At 42.2% G+C, this 12,403-nt stretch overlaps 1 protein-coding gene across 1 annotated transcript in view; it reads left to right on the forward strand.

Moving 5' to 3' along the window:
- The window catches only part of Pax3 (paired box 3), a 97,292-nt gene that overhangs the window by 63,109 nt on the left and 21,780 nt on the right, over positions 1-12,403 (forward strand). Inside the window, exon 5 of the mRNA XM_051154018.1 lies at positions 3,525-3,730. Within this exon, the coding sequence (XP_051009975.1) occupies positions 3,525-3,730 (206 nt within the window). The remainder of the gene's footprint in view (positions 1-3,524; positions 3,731-12,403) is intronic.

Below are 12,403 nucleotides of genomic sequence, written 5' to 3' on the forward strand. Positions count from 1 at the left end.
TATTTTATATGCTTGGGGATTTTGAGGGGGAAAACAAGATAATATGGAATGTTCTTCAAGTGTCATCCAACACGTGTCATGCTGTCACCTGAGATTGTGTCAGAGATGCAGATTTGAAGGGCCCAGCTCCTGGCTATTGATTACCAAACTGCCAACCTGTGTTTCTCAGAGGCCTCTGAATGATTCTGCTGGTCCATGCATTAGAGAGCCACTGCTCTAAAATTGTGTGCAAATTATGGCTTTGTTATTTAGCTCACAGTTATCAAATATATGTTCATATATATACCATATTGGGAGCTGTTGAAATTTATAATGTAATGCATGACACACTCTATTTCACACGTTAATAATGTTCCTTTAAATATATTCATAGTTAAAGAAAGTCAGCTTTTTCATGAGACAAAGTTTCTCTATGTATTATTTCTTTATTTATAGAGGACAATGAGTTCTGTCTTAGAACTTGCTCTGTAGACTAGGCCGGCCTTGAACTCACAGAGCTCTTCCTGCCTCTGTCTCCCAAGTTCTGGGATTAAAGGCGAATGCTACGCCCCACCTCTCCACCCCTGTGAGGAGGTCAGTTTTTAAAGTTAATACCTAAAATAGAATCTATCTCAAATAAAATAATTTTATATTAAATTAGGCGAGGGTAAGGGAAAAATAAGCATATGATTTAACATACAGTAAATGTGTATGTTTTACATATGTATGTTTTGTGTATGTAAAAATGTGTTTTACTTTTATGTGATCGCATTTGTTCCCAGGTGTATTTTCTTTAATTTGTCATTTAGATGGCTAACTTACTGCTTCCTCACTTCATAGTTTAGCTATGCATAAAAAATAGCGGTATTAAAATATTAGAAAACATAATCATGCGTCGGGATTCATCTCACCTTTTGGGAAGCTTATAACTTGTACTGACATGCAGTGAAGTTTTAATTTCTGTAGGACAGAATTAGGTTTGATGATAAGAAATTACAAGAACTGGGGCCAGGGAGAGGGCTCCAAGGCCAGACAACCCAAGTTTGATCTTCAGGACCCACATGGTAGAAGGAGAAAGCTGACTCTTGGGAGTCTGACCTTATGTGTGCTATTACTCCAGCACCCCCCGGGCTCCCCACTCTCAAATATCTAAATAGTAGAACTTAAGAAAGAACTTAGATCAATAGCTGGGCATGATAACACACACATGGGATCCCAACAGTCTGGGGACTGACACAGGAAGATTATGAGTTTGACAGCAGCTTGGACTACACATTGAGTCTAAGTTAGTCTTGGCTAAGTAGTTGGACCCTGTGTCAAAACAACCAAAAATTAGGAGTATCGAACACGTTGTGTTTTCTCACTGCTTGTCCAATCCTACTAGCTGAACTGCAAATAAATTATGTTGATGTTTTAAAATATTTATATTTGGGGTATGTGTGTGTGTGTGTGTGTGTGTGTGTGTGTGCGCGCGCGCGCACGCGCGTGCACGCATGTGGTTATATGCTTGGTCATTTGTTGCATATGTAAAAGTCAGAGGACAACTTTGTAGAGTGAGTTCTCTCTTTTCATGCTGATGGGACTCCTGGGGATCAAACTGAGCTTGTCAGGCTTATGTGGCAAGTGCCTTTAACCACTGGGCCATCCTGCCACCCCTACCTTCATGTTGACTTGAGGATTCTGCACTTTTCTGGCACATGTACCCATTTGCCACAACACATCTCAATCCCTTCTCTGGGAGCCCCACCTCCCAACCCCAGTTCTTTAGGGGGATGTTTTAGGGTGCGTTTGAATGCAATAGGGAACAAAGCAGCTGTGGCTCCTTCTCTTGTCTGAGACCCACCCCTTGATGGCTGTGGAGGGCTCTCTGCCCATTGTCCCAGTGCCTGCTAAGGACAGCTCTCCTGCACAGTGCCCTAGCTTTGCCTGTCTTCTAATCACAGAAACCTCCCTCTGTAGGCCAATGAGTGTTTTGCTATGAGAATGGACTTGTTGTGGAGGCACCAACACCTTCTTAGCAGATGCAAGAAGAACCGTGTACCACCTCTTTCCCCATCAAATGAGGGCCTACAAATGGCAAGGGCACCAAAGCATTTCAAGCCCTTCTTATAGCTTCTTCCTTCAAGAATTCTGATCTTGCCAGGTGGTGGCGCACACCTTTAATGTCAGCACTCAGGAGGCAGAGGCAGGCAGGTCCCTGTGAGTTCAAAGTCAGCCTGGTGTACAGAGTGAGTTCCAGGACAAGACAGAGCTACACAGAGAAACCCTGTCTCAAAAACCAACAAAACAAAACAAACAAAAAAGATAAGAGGAGGGGAAAAAAAAAAAAAAGAATTCAGATCGTGCTTTTATGGGAGAAGTGGATTGTTCATGGCATTTCTATGGCATTCTCTGGCTCCCCACTGAATTATAAAGCTTACCCCCGCCAACATTAATATAGAAAACTACAGGCTTCTTGGGGAGAAGCCGTGGTAGTGTCAGCTTCAGTGTCTTTGGTCCTGTGCAGTCATGCAGGGCACCCAGAAGGCCTTCATTCAGCTCTGGTTAATGCCGTCTTGAAATTTGTGATAACTTTTGAACAGGGGGCCTACCCTTCCCGTTTTGCCCTGGGCTCCTGCGGCCAGGCAGCTAATCCAGACTGCTCCCCTGCCTCAGCAGAGACTTAGACTTTGAACTTCACTTGAAGGATGGCTCACCAGACACTGTTTCTCTTTCAGATTAGTTCTTGAGATTACCATTAATAAAACAGAAATTCTCCTTAAAGCGTTTTGCAGTTTCAGGTGATGCAATACTGATTTATCTTAAAAATAGGAATATTAAAGCCTATAGTATATGGGGACCCGGGAATAATTTACTATTACTCATTTTTTTATATACTAAGTCAATCTTAAAATATTTAAAATAACTATTTAAAAGATAACAGTATCTTTTAAAATTAAAACCTACAGTTAAGCATACAAAATAATTGATTTCATTATGGTATTTTAGTACATACATGTCATTATACTTAACTGTTATTTGTTCCCTCCCATCATTAGTAATAATGTATCAAAAAAAAATGAACTCAAAGCTGGGTATGGTGACACACACCTAAAATCTCACCTCTTTGGAGAATGAGGCAGGAAGATTTTGAGGTCAAGGCTAGCCTGGGCTATGTGTTTCATTTATTACACATATAAGTGCTTAAGTACAGCATTGTGAAAATGGAATGAGACCCATCCTTGCTTTCTAAGATAGTCAGGACAAATCTTTCAGGGGAGGTGGGGCGGGGGGCGGCAGTTGGTGCTGGGAGACAAACTAGAGGAACCATTTCATAGGCTGTAGTGCTGTGGGCAGGGGCTCGGATGTCCATGAAAAGACACAAAGAACAGGCTTCCAGTCACTGCGGCTGGGGAGACTTGCTTTTTGATTCAACCTTACTATGTCTTTCTTTCTTTCTTTCTTTCTTTCTTTCTTTCTTTCTTTCTTTCTTTCTTTCTTTCTTTCTTTCTTTCTTTCTTTCTCTCTTTCTGTCTTTCTGTCTTTCTCTCTTTCTGTGCTTTTAGCCTCGGCCCCTCAGTCCGACGAAGGCTCCGACATTGATTCCGAACCTGATTTACCGCTGAAGAGGAAGCAGCGCAGGAGTAGAACCACCTTTACCGCCGAGCAGCTGGAGGAACTGGAGCGTGCTTTCGAGAGAACCCACTACCCCGACATCTACACCAGGGAGGAGCTGGCCCAGAGGGCGAAGCTTACAGAGGCCAGAGTGCAGGTACTAATGCCCAGACATCCGGGACATCCTCAGATCCGGGAAGGAATCTCGGAGGGGTCTCCTGGTTCTGTTGTTTGTTTGGGTCTCACTACGTAGCCTGGGCTCGTATGGACTCATAAGCGTCCTGCCCTAGTTTTGTGAGTGCTGAGCTTACAACACAGCACACAGCTGAGAAGTGCTTGAAACCAAGACAGCCGCATTAGCAACAGCGCTTACAGTGAGCACATGTCTGTAGGCTTTGGTTTTCGTTGTGAGGCTATGTTTGCATCACACAGAACTTCATTTTATTCCTGTGCAGCCATAATCCTAGGATGCCGATGATGGATCTAGAGGGTGGTTCCCAGGTAATAGCAAACAAATTTTGAGTGGTTATTTTTCACGAGGCACAGTTTTAAGTCTTGTATTTCACATGAATTTACTCATGAACCATCACGAAAGCCCTTAGAATTGACATAGTTCCTATCTCCAATCTATGGATGTGGAAATAGAAACTTCAGCTAGTTAACTAATTACCTAAGCTAACACTGCTGCCTGCTAGTGTAGAAACTGGATCCCATGTGCTTCCTCGGTGGCCTTTCCTTTAGGAGAATGTGGAAAAGCATGTGCAGTAGTCCTCTCTTTTACAGATTGTGTAGTTTGGAAGCAGTTGTGTTATTTTTAAGATCATTTTGATGTCTGATTTTGTCAACCTGACACCCGTAGGAAGAGGAATGTGTCCAACTGAGGAATGGCCTCCATCAGACTGGCCTAAGAGCATGTCTGTGGGGGAATTTTCTTGATTGCTAATTGATGTAGGAGAGCCTAGCTGCTGTGGAGGTGCCATCCCTAGGCAAGTGGTCCAGGCTAGAAGAATCAAGCCAGTAAGCAGCATCATTCCGTGTCTCGGCTTCGGCTTCTGCCTCCAGGCTCCTGCCATGGTTTCCTTAAATGGATGATGGACTGTAAGGCATAAGTGGAGATGAATTCCTTGCCTCCTTGAGTTGCTTTTGGTCTAGGTTATCACAGCAACAGAAAGAGAACCAGGACAACAATCGTGTTTCGTTATCTTTCTTATTTTTACATTAATTAACTGTGTGTGTGTGTGTGTGTGTGTGTGTGTGTGTGTGTGAGAGAGAGAGAGGGGGGGGAGGGAGGGAGGGAGGGAGACAGAGGTCAGAAAACAAGTTGTAGCAGAGTTAGTTTATCCTTCCTCCATGTGGGTTCTAGAGACTGAACTCAGACCATCAGACTTGGTTTCAAGCACGTTTAAGCAGCTGAGCCATTTCTCCAGCCCCAAATTTATCCTTTGAAGTCTTGGGAAGGTTTCCAGAAGAGGGTATTTAAGTTAACACATCTCTCTTGAGTGTACAACAATGTTTTCATAATCAGTGGGTGAACTTCCACTTCCACTTTTGGGTCCATTACACAAGACTAAGGGGCTCCCAGGACATCTGATCCTCCCAGAAGTTGAATTTCTGTGTCTGGAAATGCCATACGGCACACCGAGCATTTCAGGGTCAAAGTTGTTGACATGATCCTTAGACTGATCTACGCTTTCACCTGTCCAGGACAGTTCCTGTCTATTGAAACAGCTTCTTCCAGCTGCAGAGTCTAGGGAAAGAGATTGCTTTATTCAGCCTTCCGTATGACCTACGTTGTACTAGGACAGTCAGGGAGTGAAGATATGAAAAGCACTTCTCTCTAGGAGCTGCAGTCTAAGAATGAGGCCAACATACAAATAATCACAAACAACAAACCAAGCAAGTGTCAAGTGATGATAAAAATGCATCATGTGGGTGGAGAAAAGAAAAAAAATGAAATCTTGGAGAAAATAGGAAAATTTATTGGACAGAGATGAGGAAGAACACATATTCATCCAAGGGTACAACACAGGGACAAAGTTGGAAATGCCTGCGCTAAATATGAGATGACCACTCATTTTCCCATCCAGGCATTCTGAGAGATCAGCAGCTCGTCCCCTCCAGCTGGAGTATTAACAGAGGACTGTTGGGAGAAGGATGGGTGCAGAGGCAGGCTCAGGATATCCATGAAGGCTTGCTTGGCTGTCAGGCTATCAGGCTCACATTCATAAAAAAACAAAACAAAACAAAAAAAAACGGGGGGGGGGTGGAGGTGAGGGGGCTGTGGCAAGAAGTAGATTGTGGGTTTGACAAGGATGGGATGGTGGTGGAAGTATTCTGGGGTGGAAAGTAGGTAGCTGGAGGTGGGTTAGAAGGATGAAGAGAAGAGCCACTGATGTAACATTGGAAGTATTGAACTGGGGACATTACTCAGTGGTGAAAGCACTTGCTGAGCAAGCTTGAGGTCCACAGCAAGATCCCCAGGACTTATGTAGATGCTGTTGGGCATGGCAGCATACCTGTAATTTCAGCCTCAAAGGGAGGAGACAGACATCAGTAGAGAAAGCTGGCTAGTACCAAAAATTGGCCAGCTTTGGCTTCAATTGACTCAGTGGAAAAAGTGGGAAAGAGAGAGATGATTCCCAACATCGATCTTGGAATTCCATATGTACGTGAACACAGATGCACGGACTCCTTCTCCATGTGATCACACACACACACACACACACACACACGAAAAATGAAAAAATGATTGCAGCAGTTGAGTTCTTCTTCCCACTTTACTGGGAAAGAGTGCTCCTCTCTGTTGCACAGGACAGAAACCATCTTCTCTAGCCACGGGCCAGGAAGCATTTACTCTGTATCCCAGTGAAATGGGTAGAGAGCATCAGTAGTTCTTTTATGTGTAGTACTATAGCTGTGATATAACATACATAAAAAGCCTTATCACATCTATTTTGTTTCTGTTAGAGTCCAGTGAATGCCCGGTGTTTAAATGCCAGGTGAAGTCCAGTGATTTCCCATCGAGTGTCAATTCTATTTCAGGATTTTAGCTCTTGTATTCCATGGCTGGCCAAACCTGGGTACTGGTGGCTTCTAAAGATTGACTCATAATCAGCTCTGAATGCAGTGTGAATAAAAAACAAAACTTTAGAATGATGAGACAAAGAAGAATGAAAAATCTGAAGTGTGTTCGTTCTTGCCTTTGTCAAAAACGAAGAAGGGAACAGAATAAGTTTCAAGCCCAAATGTTGGTTAGCTTGTATAGGACCCAACATTCTCATCTGGCTCAGTGAAAGCCAGGCCATAATAATAATAGCCTATTAACTTTCAGAGGACAAGGATCAAACCAATAAAGAGTGGTTCATATTTTTCTCTATGGTGACCTCTCCTCCAAAGCAGGGCCCTCATTAATGTAACAGCTGTCTTAATGTGGCTTTAACCCGGTGTCTCTTTGCATTCCTTTTGGCTTCTTTAGGTCCCTCGAGACACATCACAGCTTGCACCATGCTATGATCTACAGTCTAACAAATTCCCTAGAACAACCAGCATATGGATATTTTACTTAACCCAGTAGGAAAAAGAAGGGAGCAGTTAATCACTGATTAAAATGCCAGCAGAAAATGCTGGAGTGTTCAGGAAGATCTGGGAAAGCAGTGGCTAAATCAGCCCACTTTGAGTGATAGCCAGAAAGTGTGAGTTACTTTAATTTGAGGCACCTGGGAAAACCAAACCTCAAACCCTCAAACCCCAAACCATGTCTACATTCCATGTTCTGCCCCTTTGAGGAAAAATATTTCCAGTCTCCTCTGGATAGAGATGAAACTAAAGCTATAATAACTTAGGCCTTTGTCAGTGTTTCATAGAAATTCATTTGGACAGTCCCGTTTCTTACTGCCAAAGCTGAGCACACAAAAGTCTAAGGTCCTCTGTTGTGCAGCAAAGGCTCTGCCTACAGATAATGTCAGAGGAAGAGGGAGAAAAAAAAAAAAAAAAAAAAAAAAGAAGGAAATCAGGAAAAAAAAAAAAAAAACCCCACAAAGACAGACTACTGAATTCTTTGGGTAGGTGTTCATAAGCAGATAATGGAAGCATGGCGGTTTTAATGAGACAGAAGTATTTGCAAATGTTTATGGCATGTAAACATAAGTATTTCATCTCAGAATGCAATAGGCGAGTTTCTTACTTTTGAGAGGAGAGAAGACAGGAAGTACAGCTACCTGCAGAAACAGCATTATATACCAGGAGACAGAAGGTGTGGCTTTTGGCCCCAGTTTGCCAAGAGTGGTTTGTTGAGCTTGGACTTGAGTTCCATTTTTCAAGTATGGGGTAAGCTATATCAGGTGATCTCAGTGTGGGTTCAAGGACCACCAGGGTAAACATGGATGGATTTCAGGAGATCTGGGAGATATGAGATTGGTTCGCAAATGCATGCATGTGTACGAGTGCGTGTGTCTGTGTCTGCGTGTCTGTCTATTTATCTAAGTGTTAGCTCGGAAGAATGTCTCTGCATTTCATATCTCCAAATATCATCTCTCCTGTATCCCTAACCTAAAAGCTACCAGCAGAGTCTAGAGAGTTGGCTCAGTGGTTGGGAGTACTTTGGTGCCCTTGCAGAGGACCCTGGTTCAATTCCCAAAACCTACATGGCAGCTCACAACCATCAGTAACTCCAGTCCCAGATGACCAGATGCCCTCTTCTGGCTTCTGTGGGCCACCAGGCATGCATGCGATGTGCAGATAAACGTGCAGTTAAAACACCCATACACATAAGTAAAATAAAATAAAGAAAAATAAGGGAAAGGAAAAATAATTAGGCAGCACGATCAGTCAGGATCTTCTTCACTACAAAGCTGGGATTCTCAAAAAAACCCAAAGGAGTCTTAAAGTCACCTAACATACTTTAGTTTAGAAGGTAGGATGGGTATAGAAAAGCCTGTATTTCCTAATGGAATGAAACTGTATTTTACCTGCCACTCTCCGTGGGACCTTGCTCTTGATATGTCAAGATGCAGATGACTGGGTGTGCACGTGTCCTTAGACCCCTGACACATGTGAGGACAGGCAATCCTCCACTGCCTGCTCTCCCTCCATACATAGGCTAGAGCTGGGTAGCGATACTGATGTGTGGGAGGGCTGGGGAGGGGTAGGAGGAGGTGGGAGGGAGTGAGAAGGTCCTGAGGAACCAGCAATCTGTCCCGAAGTTACCTACTTGGCGTGGGCTCTCCTTGGCCTGGTAACAGTACACATTACAGAAGCTGGTGTTTAATGAAGCATTTTACAGTCCCGTGGAATTCTGGTTCAAAGGAGAGAGTCTTATGTTTTCCTTCCCATTTTTCAAATTGCATTTGAAATAACCCATCTGGAATAATGTAGGTTAGACTGCCTTTTGAGGACAAACCAAAAATGTGAACAAGTAATTTATTGATGGGTAGAAATTAGGCTCACACCACGGGACAATTAGCACTAATCCATGAAACTTGGAAGCAAATTTGACCTACGCCACCATTCAAGTCAAACTGGCTCTCAATTATGTGAGGTGTTCTGTGGGCACTTCCTTGTTTACTCATTGGCACAAAAGGCTTTGGCTGTTGCCTGCGGAGTGAAAGACACTTTAATTAAGGCCAGGCTTTAATTTACTTGGTTTTCTCAGAAGTGTCTGGGTGAGATTTTAACTTTATAGTTAGTATTTATTGAACACTTGATCGATCCTAAACATTTTTTTGAGTGCTTTACCATATTGTCCATGCAAATGATCACAATTGTGTCTTGCAGTAATTTTACGTTTCTCACTTAGCAAGTGAGAGACCAGAACTCCACAGACACCAAGCAAAGCATTCAAGGACAATGTGGTAGCAGCTAGGGAGCTGGGGTTTGAGGTTTGACTAGTTTGCACGGTGCCTTGTTGACTAAAAAGCATTCCTGCATTTTCACTGTGGAGCTGCTAACCCTCCCTACCCCACCTTACAGTGTGGAGTGTGAACAAGTTGGTCACTTTGTCATGAAGGGAAATTTTATAAAAATTATATTCTTATTTTGAAACCATTATTTTTCACCTCGTGGTTATCATGATGTTATAGGGGAACTTCTGAATGGTTTAAACTTTATCTTAAATAACCATCGGATATTAAAATGTAGAAATCTATGTGAAGATCATCCTTGCTTTTTTAATGGTTTGTCCCACTATTTATTTATGTATTTATTATTTATTAATTAATTTACTTATTTGATCACTTGACAGCCTGATCCCAGCCACCTCCATCCTCTCCTACCAGCCCCACCCCTATGCCCCTTTTCCCTCCTCTCTTTCTCAGAGAAGGGGAGACCCTCAAAGGGTACCAACCTACTCTGGCACCTCAAGTTGCAGCAGGACTAAGCACATCCCCTGCCACTGAGTACTAGCAGTGGGTCTAGCACCAGTCCATGATCATTTTTTAAAAAGAGGTGTAGCTATCATTTTATTGATGGACTCAATGGCAAAGCAATAAGACTTTGGACAGGTAAAAATGAGCCGGGCTGCTCATTCACTCATCAACTGAAGCAAAAACTTGACTCAGGAATATTTAACATATTTAATATTATAGAGACAATATAGGCAATTAACTGTGCATGATAGTAGGATATCAACCAATGTGTGCTTCCTGCCCTTACTTGCTTATCATGCTAGCAGTGATAGGAAAGCCAGAAGAGGTGATGCAGAGAGAAGAAATTACACTGATTTATAGTTTATAGAATTACACTTAACAGTGATGTCACTGACTTTGTAAACCTTGTTCTTTCTGCCTATTGACAAAGACACTCTTAGAACACCAAAAGCCAGTTTTTGTTTTTTATTTATTTATTTATTTATTCATTTATTTATTATGGTTACTCTTTTCAAAATATGGAGAAATTTCTTTAATATATATACATTTTTGTATGCGTGTGAGTGTTTTGCCTATATTTATGTCTGTGTACCATATGAGTGCATAATGCATGAGGAGTCCAGAAAAGAGGTTTGGATTCCCTACAACTGGAGCTGCAGGCAGTGGCAAGCCAACACTCGTGTGCTTGGTCCTCTGGAAGATCAACCTGTACTCCTAACTTCTGAGTCATCTCTTTAGCCTTTAATAAGGAGACATTTTAAATAATTGTAATTACATCATAAATTCTATGTGTTGGGGATGAAACCATTCCTCATTATGAATTCACACGGTACAGTAGATTATGCATTTATTTCCTGTTAGTCATTGATGATTCTAGGCGGAGCTAAAGGGGGCCTCTGAGTAGAGGAATTTGATTTTCTTCCTCAGTTAAGTATAGGGTGATGACACCATTCTGGTATCTCATGCTTGGTTGGCAAAGGTCTTTAAAATAAAGGACATTTTAAGGGCAGCTTTTCTTTTTTCCAACTGGAAGTTGAAGATGTTTTCCTGAGTTTCAAAACACGAGGCAAAGGCTGTCTCCTATTTTCTGCATCAGTATGGTTTCCCTTTAGGGATATACATGGCAAGCATAGGTGGTTCTAGAAGCCCTGAAGCTGACATTGGCTAGATCATTAAAAACCTCTGGTTAAATGGCCAGAGACAAGCAGGTCTGTCATCCCTGTGCCTGGTTCTCCCTAGAATAGCACTCTGGATACAGGGAGCTTCCATTTAATCATTAGGAGTATTTTCTTTGGGAGCCCTGAACTTCTTGTTGACGTTTGTTTTTCAGTAAAGATTTGCTTCTCAACTATTTTTCTTGATATTTTTTTTAAAAATTGTAATGGCCGAGTTTAAACTTGAGACCTCTTCCATGCTAAGCAAATCCTTTACCATTGAGCTGTAGCATGTAGCTCCTTCCTATCAGTTCTTTTTAACATAGTATCTTTATTGATTACTTGGGAATTTCATATCATGAGCCCAAATCACATTCACTTTCTAGTCCTCCCAGGTTTACCCTATCCTTGTGACTCTGCCTCCCAAAAAAGAAAACATTTTTCTTTTAATTGTGTCTATAATAGATGCTCTACCATAAACATAAACATTTAAAAATTAACCCCTCCTGACCTTATGCTACATCTCCAGCACTAATTATTATCAGTCTGGGAAAGGAAAATGAGAACAAGCTTCAAATCCTTAGCCATCTAGTTTGTTTGGATTCTGTCTTTTGAAGGAAACCATGGAAAGTGGTGTTTATTTCTTCATTATGATTGAGCAAAGTCAACCTCTACTCTCCAACCTTGGGCTATGGCATCAGTAGAATGCATTTTGAAGCACGGGGTTGGTCAGGCATAGCCAACCCTGGTCAACCCAACCAGGGTTTATCTAATGGGTATAGAAGGCAGTGGGCAGAGAGTTGGGCAACACGTTTCAGCAATATCCAAGTACAGCTTTCTGGGTGCTTCGTGAAGGGGTGCACTGGAATTCAGAATGGTGACTACATGGAGTAAGTCACCCCGGAACATCTAACCATTCACTTCTCCCAGGATAGCACAGAAATCTGGGACTGTGTGGCTTGTAGGTAATTTTGAATAAGCAAGCAAGAGCCTTAACTGAATCTGGATGGTCTTTTAATCTTGTAGCTTTATCATGTAAAGTCTGACTACAGCGGGGAGTACGGTAAATACCTTCAAGCATGACTTCTCACCCCTAAACTCTTTCTATAACATGAGTTGTCCCAAGTTTTTCCTTGAAAATGGTTTTCTTCCCATGATGCCCCCCTGGGAGTCATCATGGTTTAGACTTGTAGGGAGAAAGTACAATCAATTCAGGCTTGAAATCAAGTGTTCATGGTTCTGCTATGCCAGGTGGGAATTTACTAAACCAAATGAGGTTCTAATTCAATTATTTATCAATGTGGGAAAACACTG

Source organism: Acomys russatus, chromosome 12 (genome assembly GCF_903995435.1).
Source record: "Acomys russatus chromosome 12, mAcoRus1.1, whole genome shotgun sequence".
NCBI lineage: Eukaryota > Metazoa > Chordata > Mammalia > Rodentia > Muridae > Acomys > Acomys russatus.